At 45.2% G+C, this 17,120-nt stretch overlaps 1 protein-coding gene and 1 long non-coding RNA gene across 9 annotated transcripts in view; one reads left to right on the top strand and one right to left on the bottom strand.

Annotated features, from left to right (window-relative positions):
• Positions 1-10,249, bottom strand: part of NPAS3 (neuronal PAS domain protein 3) — a 615,258-nt gene extending 605,009 nt beyond the window's left edge. For 3 of the 7 annotated variants that reach the window (XM_084521173.1, XM_084521175.1, XM_084521174.1), the window contains exon 1: positions 9,946-10,248. In XM_084521173.1, coding sequence (XP_084377299.1) covers positions 9,946-10,100 — 155 coding nt within the window. In that variant the 5' untranslated portion in view covers positions 10,101-10,248. Of the gene's footprint in view, positions 1-6,089; positions 6,678-9,945 lie in introns of those variants that run through there. The other 4 variants (XM_084521179.1, XM_084521178.1, XM_084521177.1 and 1 more) reach the window with 2 other exon arrangements.
• LOC311437647 lies at positions 5,991-16,843 on the top strand. 2 transcript variants are annotated; one of them, XR_014693606.1, is made up of 4 exons: positions 6,970-7,338; positions 9,060-9,148; positions 13,657-13,753; positions 16,182-16,843. It is a non-coding gene; the product is annotated as an uncharacterized lncRNA (long non-coding RNA). The 2 variants fall into 2 exon arrangements; XR_014693605.1 differs by lacking the exons at positions 13,657-13,753; positions 16,182-16,843 and adding an exon at positions 5,991-6,128 and having other exon boundaries at positions 7,265-7,338; positions 9,060-9,437.
• The last annotated feature ends 277 nt before the right edge of the window (positions 16,844-17,120 follow it).

A 17,120-nucleotide genomic window follows, 5' to 3' on the forward strand; every position in this document is an offset into this window, starting at 1 on the left:
AGGCAAGTATTTAAAAGGGGGCTTATAGGATTTAGGTGCCCATATTTCACTGAAATGCAGTACGTGTTAGATGCCTAAATCCAATAGTCTCTTCAGAAAATCCAAGCTCCAGGGACATTATTGTAGATTACATACATACATATTATTCAGACCACATCCTGTAAGTTCACTATATACATATGTAAACCTAAGATGCCTGCAGGTAATGGAACAGTACTTTTCCACTTAAATTATTTAACGTAAGTGTAGAACTTCTATTATATATCAAGCTAACAGCTAATTTTAAGTTGCAATCAAGCCATTCTCTGAAAGCACTTTATTTCAGTGGAGGTTTTGCCTCTAAAAGAAATGTAAATTCCTCTAACGAAGGCAGTGTAATCTTTGAATACGCAGTCAAAATGGGGGCTGGAATTTTATTCCCAGTACTAACATTGATGTCTTCTGCCACTTCTGATAGTTTTCAAAAATGTTTTGTAACTATCTCATCAGTAAAACATGTATAACAATGTTGACAGCTTTTTCTAAGCACACTAAGCTACATTTAAAAAAAAAAATCAACAAAAACAACCGCAAAAACAACATAGCTACAGAAATACTTAGCATTAATACTAAATTCTTCTTCAGCTGTAATGACATCCATGAGAAGTTCCCCGGAACAGACAAACAGCAAGAAATGGCCTAAGAGTGAAAGTCCAAAACACAAAACACACAAACTGTTGGAAAAATCGCCTGCAACAAATCTTCAAAACTCTGCTTTTGGTAATCCATTTCAAATCCTTGCTTACATATCACTTGTTCTATAATGTGACTGACTCTTGCCTGCATGCAAGATACATAACTCTCACTATTGGGCTGCAGCAGACTGAGATCAGAATCTCCTTGAGGACTGCTCCATCTTTACTTGAGAATCTCAGGACTTTCATGTTTTATAATAATACACAGATGCTAAGTCCAGTCCTCCCACTAAAGTATGCTAAAGCTTGTCATTGTCATCTCACTGAGAATAAATTCATATCTATTGAATTATATAGTAAAAATACTTTTATCCTTACTTGTGATTCCCTGGAGTATACTTTAATTATAGGGATAATTTCATTTGGGACTTTTTAAAGATTAAGGTACAACTTGAACTCAATATTATCCCGAAGACAGGGTTCAGTTCTGCCAAGTTACAGACACAAATACTATCCTACCCTTATCGTACCTTCTTTGTCCCGTGTAATAGTCTACTATAGAATACAAAATTAATGAATATTTTTACTACTGTTCAAATCAATAGCACAACACTGCTATTCATTGACTACGACCTTGTGTGTTGCAAAACTACTGCTCGAGCTAGTCACAGAACAATGCTCTAGTTATATAAGACACGGCAGCAACCATTTTATTCTTACTATGGTACATCTTATGCAGCAAAATGCAATGTTATTACAAATTATCCTTGCTATGTAAAGTCCTATTAAACAAAAAGTCACACACCTCATTCACACTAATGGGACTTTGAATATTAAAAATTACATGCAGTAGGCTTGTAAATATTACACAAAAAGAAATTGAAAAAAATGCTATTATGAAATAAAATTTCAAAACATTTTCTCTTATGGCCATAAATCTTTGGCAGCCTCTTTCAAAAACAAAAACAAAAAGGCAAACATTAAGCATAAACAAACAAACAAAACAAAACAAAACAAATGATTGGGGGGGAAATGAAAAGTCATGGCTATGTACCTTGAAATTAAAATATAGAAACAAATTACCAGGCTGACACCCCACAGAACAAGCTCACTTAATTCATTTTAAAATAACGCAACTAATGCTGAAATCTCATCTCACATGAGGTGCTTTTACACCTGCAAGAGTTTCCACTGACAATAATATAAAATGAATCTGATAGACTGATTGATCGTAAGGTTCACTCACATGAGATGAGATTTCAGGAAACATCTCATAACATTAAACTTAACAACAACAAAAAAAAATACTTAATTGATGCTAAATTAAAATCCTGCCACTTTTGTGAAAGGGCTTCATCCTACTCACCTCAATAAGAGCAGAATCAATCCCAATTTTTTTATGAAATTATAAGAGTTAATTTTCATGTTCAGTATCACCTATTTGAAATTCTTATCTTAGAATACATTTTCCAATAAAGAAGGTACCATTATAAATATAGTTTTATGAAAAATATACTTATTTAAACTATTTGTACTTTTTAGTAAGAATGCTGACGAACCTAATGCCTCAAACGTCAATTTTTCAACAACTGTTTTACATCACTCTCGCAGTAAAATTCCCATCTGGGCTGGCAACTTGTGTGCCAAGTTTCAAACAAACGTGATTTGAAACTGCCAATATGTTAGAGTCTGAAATTCCAGCGAGACATTAATAAAAGGAGACGGATGTTGACAATATATCCTGATGTTCTCTATAAAATACCTACAGTTGTGGGTGCTGGTTTAATCTGTTATCATAACTCTCTAATTATTTAAAATGTATTAATAACATACGATTACAATACAGTATTCCTATAATGGAATAAAACAAGCTAACTAGATATAACTTGTAAGAAAAAAAAAAAAAAAAAAGTTGTGCTGTAAAGAATGCAGAAACAGTGCTGCAGACAAAACCTTGTTATTCGGAATCCCATTAGTTACTGAAAATATGTAATATAACTTTTGTTGATCAATACTCTCATGTAAGCTCTAAATAATGTATGATTCCAGTGGAGAAAAATGCAGCAAATCAAATATGGTGGGAGAATGTTTCAAATTATGAAGAGTAGTATGACTGCTAATCCATAAATCAGAAATAGGAAAGATTGTTGTAATGTGGGAGGGCTCTATTTAATAAAGGTCATTATAACTCCTGGCTCTAGAGCTATAAGATCTAATATCCTCTCTGGTAGCTCTATGATATGCCCATGCATTACTGTTCTTGTTGACAGTCTGTTGCCTTGGAAATATTTCATTATTTCAGTTTTTCCATTTGTAGACCCTTGGCCTTGTGATATGAAGGCCACCCTATTTCATATTTTCGATTATCATTTAAGCAATCTTCTGGAGCTATTTATATAAAAGCAAGTGTTAGACAATGCATATCATCATTTATCACTGCTATGTTTAAGCTCATGCTCTAGAAAGAAATGCCAAAATAAAGGTGTGTGTTTTTTTTTTTTTTCTCTTTCACTTTAAAGCAATAGCACTCTGATATTATGATATGCTTTACAAATCAATGCTGGCATATCATATGCATGACACTTCTGTCTATTTAATTTTCTTGGTTATATATCCACACAATTGAAAAACCCTAAACTCCTACTGGAACTGTAAAATTTGCTAACACTCATAGTTTAAAAGAAAATCAAATTATGTGTGCAACTTCTCAAACATTCTTTCAAAAATCTAAACAGGTGGAAAAGTTTCAAAACAACTCAAGTGCTTGCTTGCATCAAAGACTAACACCTTTTATATTTGTTTTGTAATTATTAACCTCTTGCTGGAAAACAACACCTTCTATCTAAATATTGTCGAAAAGAATACTAAACAAAGACCGTATGCAAAGTTCACTCACAGGATTCTTCATCTTGAGAACTAGTTTATTGAAGTAGCAACTAAGAAAAGAGCCTGCAAAACCCCTTAAGTAACTTATATGTGCCTGCGTTTCAAGTGGCTTGACACATACAGCTGAAAGGATGTGTACAAAACAGCTAAAATAAACAGTTACACGGAAGACTTCAGGAGCACGTTGCAGAATTTTAAAGGAAAAGAACTCAAGGGCCTGTGTATTGAAACGTTGTTGTATCTTTTCAGAAACTTTTTAAGAGAACATGTAGATTGACATTATTTCTGGTACAAAAGATGTCGTCAACTCGCACGTACGATATTTATGCCTAAACTGTTCAGAGCATCATTAAGAATGGTAAGAAAGTGAACCCTAAGGGCAAAAGGCAACCGCTCGGACACTAGGCCAAGTTTGGGGCTATTAGTGTTCTAGGAATTTAGACTACTTTTTTTCCCCTGAAATTATTACTCCTCCCACTCCCTACAGGGAAAAACTACTCCAATCCAACCTTTAAAATGACAGCATCAGAGCTGAACAAGAAGATGCTATTAAAGGGCATTAAATTAAATACAGTATATCCTCCTACAACTTCAATCAGAATTTCAGACCAAGTGTTATTTAGTTCGGCTCTCAAGTGGAGCAGAATAACAAATCGCGCACTTTGATTTACCTTCTCCGAATGCCAAATGGAGACAGGTGATAAAGAAAGCACTCATGCACAGGCTATGAAGTTTCCCCTAGAAATTAATTCTATCTTCAAGATTCCTATCTCAGAGAAATTCCCAAAATGGCACACAAATATGCTTCTGCTGGAGAGATTACTGAAGCTATCCTAGCAAATACACTTAGTACTAATATAGTGCTTTTCTCAGGAAGAAGACAGCAGAATTGTGTGTTGGGGGCTGGAGGGGGGGGACGGGACTTACTGATACAAATTGTTTTCCCAACAAAGAACTCTACAGCAGAAAAGCCTGCTGCTATAAGTGTTATTAGCACAGTAGAAATGCCCCTACAGCCCCTGAAACGGGGAGGTTTAAAAAAATATTTATAGTTGAAGATGAGAATCTCTAACTTACTGACTGCCGAGAATGCACTGTTTTCCCATTACATGTACTTCCAAATTCGGCTACATATCAATATAGCCTTGTCAAAGTGCAACAGTTAATACTAATGCAGCCAACACCGTCGCACTAACACTTCAGTAGCAAATATGAGATGTATGTATTCCTGATACTGGGCAGCCCGCTTCCTTGGGAAAAATAACATAGCTATCTAGACAAAATCTGTGGGGTTTGGAAGCTGATCATACTGAAATTAAAATAATAATAATAATAATAAAGTTTGAAATTAAGATTAAAATTAACCCAGTCCCCAACACTTTATTTTTGGTTAAATATTTTTCAGGCTTACTCGTGCTGTGAAGTACAAACTGAGCAACACACGATCCAGCTACTTTTAAAAGCTGTCTAAATGTTAATTTTCATTTTTACGACAAGCCAGGAACCTTCCTCACCCCTTACCCATCAGTTCCCTTCTAGTGACGAAGGGGAAAAAGAAAGAGGGGATAAAAAAAATAAGAAATAGAAAGCCCACCCGACCCCCTCCGGCTGCTCTCGTTGTGGGCACGCATCTCCTGGCGGTGCAGCACCGGAGCTGCGAGGACTTTTGTAAGAACCACAAAGTAACATCACATGAACTTGTACTCCCGTTTCCTACCAGGCACTTCTAGAAAGATTCACTTTACTACAACAAATCCGCTACGGGCAATTCGTGTCAGCGGCGCCGCAGATTAATAGCGCGCGGTCTTCCCCCCAACAAAAGTGCCCGGGGGCGGCCGGGGGGGGGACGGCCGGAGCTCATGGAGGGGTGGGGGGCAGCGCACCCCGCTCCCGGCCCCCGCCCCCCCGCCGGGCCCCGCACACCGCCCCCCGCCCGCCCGCGCACCGGCTCCAGCTCTGCCCGCCCCGGGGGGCGCCGGCACCCGCCTGGCGGCGGCGGCGGCGGGCAAAGGGAGGGCCCGGGGGGGGCAGCCGGCGGCGAGCCCCCCCCTCCCCGTGCTCCGGCCTAGCCGCACTTGAACCGCACCGGCGGGGCCGCCCGGAGAGCCGGGCCTGGCGAGGCGCCCCGCCGCCCCCCCCCAGCCGCCGCCGAGAGGGGGGAGCTCCGGGGGGGGGGCCTCACGGCTCCGCACACACACAGACACAGACACAGACACACACACACACGCACGCACGCCCGCTCGCCGTGCGACTGCCGGAGCGGGGCTGCTCGCGCGGCTCGCCCTGTGTCCGTGTGTCTGTCTGTGTGCGTGTGCGTCCGTGTGTCGGTGCGTTTGCGCGGCGGCCGGCGGTACGCACCGGGGGGAACTCCCGGTGCCCGGCGGGGAGAGCGGCGGGGGCCGGCGGCAGGTCCCCCCACCCCGGCATGGCAGCCAGCCCGGCCCCGGCCCCAGCGGCGGCGGCACGGCGCGGCCCGGCGCTGCTGCGGCTGCTGCTGCTGCTGCAGGTTCAATAAAGAGAAAGTGTTACCGTTCTCGCCTGGAAGGATCCTGCTGAAAGCTTGGCTTGGTGGGCGCCATCTTCCTGCTTTTTTTTTTTTTTTTTTTTTTTCCTCCTCTCCCTTACTTTTCCCCCTCCTGATGTTGGTGTGTGTTGTGTGTCTAGCAGCAGCAGCGGCGGCAGCGATGGCCCCGGTTAGCCAGACAGGCTAAGGAAAAGTACTGAGGCCAAAGCATCGCGGGCTCCCGCTCCTCCGCGCGGTCCTGGTGCAGGTTGCTCGCTCGCTCGCTCGCTAGCGCTGCTGCAGCCGCTGCCGCCGTCCATAAGCCGAGGAGCGGAGGGAGCCGGGGCCCCGCCGGCCCCAGAGACATGCCCAGCGCAGGCAGCGGCGGCCGGCGGCGGCGGCGGCGGGGAGAGCGAGCCGCGACGCAGCCCCGGCGGGCAGCCCGGCCGCTGGCATCGCCCGGCAGGTGCGGCACACACACACACACACACACACGCACACACACACACACACACGCACACCCAGACACTCGCACACCCGCACGCCGCCGTTCGCACCCCCGCGGCCGCGGCCGGGCTCCGCGGGGCGCCGGGGCACGGGGCGAGCGGGGCGGGGGCTGGGAAGGGAAGGAGGGGAGTCAGGGCTCTCCGGGCTTGACCGCCGGGAAAGTATTTCTGGGCATTTTCCAGCTTGCTTCCCCGGCTCCGCTCCCACTCTGCGTGCAGCGGACGCAGGCTCCGCTGCCGGCGCAACAACGCCACTCAGTTGCAGTTTCGCACACTTTTCCTCCGCCGGAGTCTGGGCTCCGGCGGGGAAGCGGGGCCGAGGCGGGCGGGAGGGCGGGGGAGGGGGGGTGCTCCCCGCGCAGCTCCGCGGGCGCGGAGACCCCGCGGGCTCACCCCGACCACGGCCGGGGCATCCCCGAGGGCTCCCGCGGGCCCGGGCGGTGGCAGTGCCTACCCCGACGTGAGAGGGGGCGGCGGGGTGCCCCCGGGCCGGGCGGCAGCGGCCCCGGGCAGCCCCCTGCTAGTCCCTGAGTCCCCTCCGCGGCCAAGGTCGCCCATGGCGGGATCGGGGGCGCAGAGCCGCTCGGCCGGGGAAGGGGGCAGGACTTGCTGCCGTTTCACCGGACGTTATGAAACTGAGCCCGAAAGAAAGGAGCGGGGGAAAGAAACCGCTATCTCTTAATTGTCTCCTCCAGGACGTCGGGAAAAGCCGGGCGCGAGGAGCTTTAAAGGAGAAAGCGCTCCTTCGCGGAAAGCTTCCATCTCCAAGGTAACTTCGCGGCTCGTTCTGCCGCCGCCTTGGAAGGGACAGCCTGCCGGGCCTCATCCTGCTCCCGGGGAAACCCACTCGGGGGACGGGTCAGCCCGGCCCGTCGGGAGCATTTCTCCGCGACAAACCTTTCTGCCACAGTGCCTGGGGGGGGTGGGAGAGAATAAAGGGGAGGGGGGGCCTGAGGAGGAGGAGGGGACGGGAACGCGCCTGCAAGCGGGGCAAAAGTTGCCGGAGCACCTGGAAGTTGGGTGCGCGCCGGCGGCCGGGGGGGTCTCCTCCCGCAGGAGGCGGCCGGCCCTCCCTAACCCTGCTCCTGGCGCTGCGCGGAGCCCCCCGGGAGGGAAGGAGGGAGGGGGCACAGGGGGAAGCCCCCCGCCACCACCCGCCCCGCGGCCGCGCAGCCTCCGCCGCGCAGGTGCGCAGCCGCCGGGGGAAGCGGCGCGGGCGCAGCCGCGGCCGCGGCTCGCCTGGGGGGTGCGGGTAGAGAGCTGGCGAGAGGGGCGACCTGTAAAGTGCCACATGCCGTTTCTGTCCGGCAAGGGTCTCCTCGCCTCCAAAAAGAAGAAAAAAAAAAAAAAAAAAGTTAACAGGTGTCACCTCGCTTTTTTGCAGCCGCTCAAGAAAGTGGCGGCGGCTGCTGTATTTACAAAAAGCTCGAATTTAGAAATCGTTCAATGGAAAGAGCGCTATGCTGCCGATAAGATACAGTTAATACTTGGAAGAAGTGCAAAAATGTTTCCTCTTGTTAGGTTAGTTTGCAAGACGTCCAGGCTGCTCTCGTCTCTTACTAGTCCGAGCGCTTGGGTATCTGCTAAGCAGTATTTGGATTAGAGGTGTTGGGAGTTTGGGGAGAAGTGGTGCTTTCCTAACTTCTGTCTGATTACAGGCTGACATAATCAAACTATTAAACGCAAGGTACTGAAAATTCGCATGCTGCCTTGTCTATATGCTTGTGTTTAACTTAAAGTCTCCAGAGGTCTCTTTCATTTGTCTAAAAGCCAATCTGACATTTCTGACCCTTGACTTCCCCACTTCACAGACTAAACTATTGTGATTGCTGCCTGTACTTCCTCGTTAAAGTGTCCGTCAGTTTCCATTGTAATTTAAATATTTTATAAGTGACAAAAATCATACCGAAACCGTGAAAAGAAATCAACTTTAATCCATTCTTTATATCTCTCACAGTCAAGTTGGTTTAGATATGAAAGATTGGGGTGTTTGCTTGAGCAAAACGAGACTCGTGCTTAGTTTCGAATGGTCCTCAGCTGAGAAAGTGCTGGGGCATCATCGGGGATTATTTCAGGAGTATCAGCTTCCTATTGTTTTTTCCTTCATTAAAACTACAAAAGTTACCAACAAATGTTTTCTATCATGGGAATCATATGGAAAATAGAGCTGGTGTTTTCCAAAACTATAGGAGGCAACTCAAAGTTGCTGAACAGCAAAATTATCTGAATCTGGCCCCTCAACCAATTGTTTGAAATATTACGTTAAAACTTTCTATGGTTTTGCTTTTACATTAGAGAGATGTTTAGTTTGGATACTTGTGATTATATCGTATTTTCCTCAGGACTTAATTTAATGCTATGTGGGAAAGCGAGATAGTTGGGACAGTGACATTTTTATTGCATTTAAAGAAATGTAACTGTTTTGTTCCGATTTCAGCCTACAACATTTATTTATCTGTTGTCTGACAGCTTTTTTTTTTTTTTTTTAAGGATTCGGCTTCAGTGCTAAGCTTATCATAGAGAAACCTACCAGAGCCAAACTTCAAGTTTTGCCTCGCAGAAGCACAAAGAAATGTCAGGTCATTAATTAAGCTTCGTGTTAGTATCAGCAAGTATCGATGGATTGTTAGGGGGAATGGGGAAGGTCTTTAAACTTCATTATGACTTACTGCCAACTTTCTGCGCTTTGGTTCCTAAAGGCGCTCTCTGTGAATTTCCTGCATTTGCATTAGAATGCATTTAGGATGAAAAAATAACAGTGCTGAGTATACTTAGGATTTCGTGCTATATTTCCCTGTAGTAACAGGTGACATGATAATATTGTTAAACTACAATGTGGAATTGCAAGTGTGCAACCCCAAGTGAAAATTGTTCTCTTTCTTGGTTGAAAGCAAATTATCTATCAGCATACCTTGATCAATTATCCCCCTGGCTGCCACACACTGGGATTTGCACAAGGCATTGACATTGAGAAATTCCTCTTTAGAAAGGATGAGCGGACGGGATCCCAAACTTTGCAGCAGCCAAGCTAAGCTGCCGGGGTCTCACTTTTTTTTTTTTTTTTTTTTTTTTTCCGCTATTGTTGCTTTCCAGCTCATCCAAGACAAAACTAGGAGATTGTGTTTACTTCTCAGTGCATTTTAAAAGATGCTGTATTAAAAAAAAAAAAAAAAGGGGGGGGGGGAGAAGAAAATAAAAAACCCTCCTCTCCGACAAAGCTCCCCCCCCCCCAGCAATCACAGAGCAAGGAGAGATTTTAAAAATATATATAAAGGGGGGGGGGGGGGGGGGAAACAAAGAAACACAAAAGCACAAAGAAAAAGCAAGTGAGGGAGCCTCGGGAAGAGCCGCACACCCCTCTCCCCTCGGTGCTCACCGTTGTTGGTAGGAGGTGATGCCCTGGACGTTTTGCGGGTTGCCGTTGGCCGCGGCGCCGGCTCGCCCCATACCCGGCGCCGCCGGCACCCCCCCGGCCGCCCCGCCGGCCGCCGCCGTCACCTGCACGCTGAAATCCGGGAAGATCCTGATCATCCCCGCGGCTCAGCACCCGGAGACTGTCGGCGAAGAGGTGCAGCAGCGGCGACTCTCCCTCCGGCGGCTGCAGCAGCAGAGCCAGGCACGCTGCAATCCCATTAGTGAGTGGCGGCCACTGTGAGTGAGGAAGGGCGCTTTGATGTGAGCTGCCGGGCTGAGATCGAGAGGAGTTTGGGGGGGCTTGGGGTGAGGGGGGGGGGAATTTCACCGAATTGCAGGCACGCAACGCGCGAGGGTTTGGGGGGGGGGGGGGAGGGGGAATATCGGAGCTACAAAAAAAAAAAAAAAAAAAAAAGGGAAAAAAAAAAGGTATGTCTAATACCACTGAAGCTGTAGATATAAGAGAAAAATCCAAGCTGAGGAGGGACGGGGAGGAGAGAGGGGGGCGCAATTACTTTAGCGGTGCAGTGAAAATGATGAGCAGCAAATGTTGCCTTTTTTCCCTCCTCCTTCCCGTCCCTCCACCCCCCACCCTCCACCCAAAATGCGAGTCTTAGAGGATTTCTCTGTCTCAATGAAGTAATAATAAAGGCGACTGACCACAGTCTGGGCTAGCGCCAACTGCGCGGGGGGGAGGGGGAGGAATATCCCTGCTCCCAGAGTCCTGAGGAGAGGAGGAAGAGCGGAGGATTGTTGCAGCACAAGTTCTTGCTCTTGGTAACTTGCTTTTGCTCCCCCCCCCCTTCCCAGCCCCCCCCTTCCTTTCTTTCTTTCTTTTCTTTCTATGAAGGGACGGTTTTCACCAGCGAGGAAACGCGCCGCTTTTGTGCAATGGCAGAGTTTGTGCCCTATTATAGGGAGCTGACTCTCCTCCCCTCCTAGTGTGCAGCAATGCTATTGCTAGTCAAACTTGTAAGGTGTGCGCTGTGCGTGCCCGCGCCGAGCCCTGCTGCCGCTCCGACACAGCAATTACACCGCTGGGGGCTGCGCAAAACCCCGCGGCAGATCCGCCCCCGACACCCCCCCCCCCCGACCCCCTCTCACGCCCCGTGCTCACAGCGCCGAGCCCGCCGGCTCGTCCCCAGCCGCCCCCGCTCCTTTGTACCGCCGGGGACTGCCCGCAGCCCCCCCGCATCGCGCCCGGCCGCGTTTTTGTCCGTCCCCCCAGCGTTGTCCCCCCCTTTTCTCCTCTCCCCCTCCTCCGAGCACTCGCCTCCCCCCCCCCCACACTTCAAGGCACCACCCGCGGCCGCGCTCCGTGCCCCGTCCCGCCGCCAGGGGCGAGGACCCCTTCCCGGGGGAAGGGGGGCAGCAGAGGGGGGGGGGGGGAGAACACGGGGACCCCCTCCCGTGGGAGGGTCCCACCGAACCTCCCGGCGCTCCCGAGGGCCAGACCCGGAGCTAAAAGCTTGGCCGGGGTGGGAGCGGGGGAAGAAGCGGACTCCCCGCCAGCGGGGCGAGGGGCCCGGGGGAGCCGGCAGCCGGTGCACCTTGCACGGGCAGCAGCCGCGCCGCCGCCTGACTTTCGGGGAAGCCGCGGCTCCCGCAGGACCCGCTTGGGACAAGAGGCAGAGTCTGCGTAGTGCCCGGGAGGCTGCAGCAGCATCTCCGTCTGCCCCACCGCCCCAAAGGCGTTACAACCTTTGCTTCGGTAAATCGAACCTGTCACCTGGTCGTCACCCCGTTTCCCGTGCAAGCGTGTGCCACTTGCAATCACAGCTTGGCTCCTAATCTGACGAGATCCCCATATCTTGACTTTTCTTTCCGTTCCTATTCCAAACCAAATTAAGACACACCAACTTTATGTTAAAACAGAGACTGCATTCAAATCCTTTGTATTAAATAGCATCTGTGTTTGCATTCTGTTTTAATACAAAATGCTTTGGATTGCAGCTAATACCAGGAGATATGAAACTGGTTAGTCCCCACATGTTGCACATAAAAAGAATTCATAATGAGCATCTGTGGGATGTGGAATGGATCCCATGAGTTAGCTGAAGACCTCATAACGTAAGAGCTGAGAAGCCTAAGTGAATTATGACTCTCTTTCCTTGCAAGTAGGATTAATTTTCTATCCCACTTATATTCATTATCTATCCTGTTTATACTATAGGGACATCAATTGTTTGAGTGTTAAATATGAAGACTTTACAGAGACGTGTAGGTTAGGTAGCTTGAAGAGAAGGGGGGATGTTGCTTGCTAGGAAAAAACGTTATGCAAATTCCATATTTAAAGAACAATATTAGATAAAGCTGCCTTTTTTTTTTTTCTTTTTTTTTTTAATAACCTCCAATTCTGTGCTTTTCTCTTACAACATATTTAAACTGTAAGGTTTACAAAGTACCTTCCATCTGCCTGTGGCCCTCCCAGTGATGTCAATAGAAATTTTGCATGCAGATGACGGCCCATGTATGGCCTTTAGAGAGCAGGTCAATAAATGGCTGGAGGAATAATTAAAGACTTCTGAGCTGCTCCTTTCCTTTTTCTTACAATATAGTACAAGACTGGCATGAATATAGGCTGGGCTACCACTCTAATTGGCTATGGAATAACACTGAAAGGAATTTAAATGTGGGCAGTAGCCATTTTCCAAATGATCAGTCCATTACAGTAGTTTTGTCTGTCAATGTATGGCCAGGCAGTACAGTGGATGTAATCATGGCGAAGTCCCCATCCATTGACTGTCACTCTCTTCTCTACAGTGGCAACTCTGCATTTTCATGTAGCAAAGGGACAGCCTGGACAGAGAGCCTGATTTTAGCCAAACTCGATTCAGCTTTGCCCCAGAAGTCATAAGTTTTCATCCATGTGAGCAAAATCAGACTCTCTTGCTATTTAAGATATCTTATGACTATTGATTAGTATCTTAAGTGTTAACGTAACTGAAAAGACAGTCTTTGTAACAAGTAGCCCCATTGAGTCAGTGGAACTACTGACAAATAGTTTTGTATGCTGTAAGACAAGCAGGATTCAAAAGGTAGGTTAGTAAATGGCTGTAGAATGCATAAGCTCCTTCTTTCTTATAGCCCTGAAAAGATACCAAATAAAACATATTTCATATCTGAAGAAAAGTCCATTTTGATTGCTCATATCTCCCTCCCCCAAATTAATCATGATAGCAAAACACAGCTTATTCTCTGTGCCATATTAAATTGCTTTGGCCCAATTCGTTACACATATCACCAGTGCTACAACATAGCACAATGCTATGTTGTAAAATGAATTCACTGCAGTGTACTAGTGTGAACGAGATGAGAATCAAGCCCTATATTTTTTAATGAATTTATTTCTCACCTTGCTCAGATTATTGACATGTACTGGTGTCTGAAAGACATACTTTTTGTTTAAATACCATACACTCTTGTAAGATATTCTGCAAGTTACTTTAGTATTGATTGAGCGAAGAAAGGTTCTGATACAGTACTGCTATTTCATACAACATGCTCCAGATTTTCCTCTCTTAGGTGAAAGCATAGTAAAGATAAAAATTAAAAACACATGACTGTAATATAACAACATTTAATATTTATGCTTTACATATACCTATCTATCACAATTATGTATTATATCTTTATTCGCATTGTCAGTGTACTACTGTTCTTTTTTTCACAGGTGAAAAAATCTCTCTTCTCTGGAAATTCATTTCCATTTACTTAAATGGTTTGACTTTGAATTTTCATTATCTGCTGTTGGAAGGAGCCTGTGACAGGTATGAGAGAGAATGCTACAAAGCTTCATTGTATCATCTAATTTTTGCTTCACTTTAGTCAGATATCATTTAGGTAGAGAGTAAAATACTATACGTAGAACAGGATAAGATAGAACAAAACAGAACAGAAATAAAATAAAATGAAAATAGGATATATAATGAATTACAGTAGAAAAATGCCTTTATCTTGAAGTGACTTTTTTTTTCAGCTATACCGATTCCTCAGTAGTGAGAAAATTGAACTAATTTTATATAAAAGGAATATGTCATAACAGGATATGGCATTTATCTTCCTGAGATAGGGGTGACCTCATCATTCACAAGTGGCGTAGCTATGAATGAGTAATCAGCCTCCCCACCCATTAAGTGTAGATAAAGTCCACATCTTCTGTCTAAGTATTAAATATTCGATTTATTATTTTACAACGTGCCATCTCTACAAGTGTCCACTGACTGTTGCTTCAGTTGCTGCTACCAATACGTATTGTTAGTGGGAAGCAAAAGAAGCTCCTCAAAAGGACCTTGCATAATAGTGAATCAAAGATGAGAAGTGAAAATAACAGAGGAGAAGAAAACAAAGGAGGATGGACCCACAGGGGGAAAATAAATATATATATAAAATGTATACACACACACACGTATGTATGTAGGCAGAGCATGGATGAGGAAACTATAACTGAACTATACGTTTTTGGCCTCTAATATTCCAATAGTTTTATAACATACATGTAGTGAAAATATTTTTCATATTAATACCTCACATATATCAGCTACCTCATATCTCAAGTTATATTGCTTAAGTTGTTCCCAAAGAAATTTATATATGTATAATGCAAGAGAAATATATAGTTAGGAAAGAATTTCTTTTTACTATTTATCAGCAGCGCACATTAGAAAAGAGATGCAGTTAAAAAAGTAGTTTCTTCCTAGAACAGTATAACACAATTTTCTCCTTCAAATGATGTCACATGCTGCATTTTGTTTTCATTCCTTTGTAAAAGCAATGAGTGCAATTTGAAGAAAATATTTGGAGTTTAATTTTAAATCAAAAAGAACTGGCTGTGCATCCATTTATAAGAAAAAACTCTAAATAGAACATGAAGGCAGGAAAAAGACAATCTAAACTTAAATAGGAAGTGCTCAAATATTTTCCATCTTTAGAATTCCTTGACATGTACTCAGGGTTGGAAAAGCAGACGAGGGAAATGTCTTTTCTGAAAGGTTGCACTGTGAGTGAAGGGCAAGATTAAGGTAGCCCCCTCCCCCCTATATTCAAAAGAAAAGCAAGTGGAGAGTAAGATAGAAGGAAAGTGCCTGGGGAAAGTAGCATCACTATCGAAATCATAAAAGATGTATAAGGACATCAGTGGAAGAACTAGAAAAACTATTAGAAGAATGCCCTACAGGGCTATCCCAATGGCTCAGCGATTAGCACACTGCACTGCCACTGGGAAAATACAGCTAAGGTTTGAGGCTAATCTTAGGATCTCACTCATCGGTACTGGCAGCTGAGAGCCTTACGAGGATGGTGAGTCCACAGTGGAGAAGGACTGATACACGGTCTAAGACTTTGTGTACACACCTATGTACCTACCCAGGCTCTGCTTTAACCACAAGAACTGTTTAATGAAGAAGTATATTCCCCCCACCTCATCATCAACTATCCTAATTCCCACTCTATGTGAAACCAAAAGAGTACTTTTGGCTTACCACGTAATCATAGAACGGTTTGGGCTGGAAGAGACCTTAAAGATTATCCTGTTCCTACCCCCCTGCCATGGGCAGGGACTTCTCCCACCAGACCAGGTTGCTCAAAGCCCCATCCAGCCTGGACTTGAACACCTCCAGGGATGGGGCATCCACTGCTTCTCTGAGCAACCTGCTCCAATGCCTCACCACCCTCATAGGAAATAGTTTCCTCCTAACATCTAATCCAAACCTACACCCTTCTAGTTTAAAGCCGTTCCACCACTCCACTCCCTGACAAAGTGTCTCTCCCACCTTTAATGTACTGGAAGGTCACTGTATGGTCTCCCTGGAGCCTTTTCTTCTCCAGGCTGAACAACCCCAATTCCCTTAACTTGTCTTCATAGAGGTGCTCTAGCCCTCATAGAGGGCTCTCATGGAGACCACAGCTAAATTGTGCTGCTTCCACCTTCACAAAAACCCGATTTATTCCACACAGTCTGATAGGAAGCTTAATTCAAGGAAGTTAAAAAATAAATCATGGAGATAATTCCTTTTTTTTTTTTTTTTCCCCTTAATCTACATGGCTTCTGAAAAACACCAGCATCTTATCCTATGCCCTAACCACATTCAGAGTTTCGATCCAGTAATTCCCTTTAGTCCTGCTTGTCCATAAAATAAATGAAATTTATAAAGGACGCAGGAATAGTCAACTCAAATTCCCTTTTATCTTTCTTTCCAGTCCATGTCAGTGTTCCAAAACCAAGATAATTTTCAGAAGCAGCTATTGGTGTTTCCTGGAAACATAGTAAGAAGATGCAGCTTAACGTTTTTGACTCCTGGACAACCTTCTCTAGATGTCCTGCTTCTAATTCAGACGGAGCAGAAGTCAAACATTCTATTTCTCTTAATTCCTTCTTGATGAACAAATCTCGGTCAATTACACATACAGAGAAAAAGAAAAAAAAAGCTTTCTCTCAGAGCACTTTCAGACAAGCCTGATATAGTACAGGGTAGCCTCTTCTCCTTTAGCTACTAACAGCACTTTGCTGATTCATTCAGCAGTGAACACGAAACAAGAATTCACAAGACCATGCATACCCATTTCCTTCCTTACTTTCCAGGCTGGAAGTCCCAGCCAGCACTAAAATTAACACCGTAATAAGTGTGGTTCCTTTAGCAGCAGAGCACTGTCCAGCACAGTTTAAAGCTGTGCTATATCCTTAAAGCCAAGCTTCTCCAAAGTTTTCTGTTTCATAGTAACCTTTTTTCATTCACCTAATACAACAGTGTTTCTGCATAGCATGGTCCCAGGTGGGCAGCCACACAAATCTGGGACTCTCCAAGCAGTTTCTGAAACATTAAGTATATATGAGAGTCAGAAATAAATACTTTGATCAGTGATCTTAGTGTTTGTTCATTATTTCAAAAAGAATCAACATTTATAAGAAAATATGTGTCAGAGGCCTGATTGCAGACTAGCCTCTGAAAATATACCCTTGTCTCGGTATAGGAATCTCTAAGAGGGTACCATTCTTATTTGTAGTTATTATTTGCAGTTTCAGTTCCAACTGTTAAGCTGTTTGATTGTCCAAATTCCTTCCTACCTTCCTTTCTTAATCAAGAAATTCAAGTATTGAGCATATTCTTAGGAGACCTTCAAAGTTTAAACATCTCAAAT

Source organism: Aythya ferina (assembly GCF_964211825.1).
Source record: "Aythya ferina genome assembly, chromosome: 5".
In the NCBI taxonomy this organism is placed as follows: domain Eukaryota; kingdom Metazoa; phylum Chordata; class Aves; order Anseriformes; family Anatidae; genus Aythya; species Aythya ferina.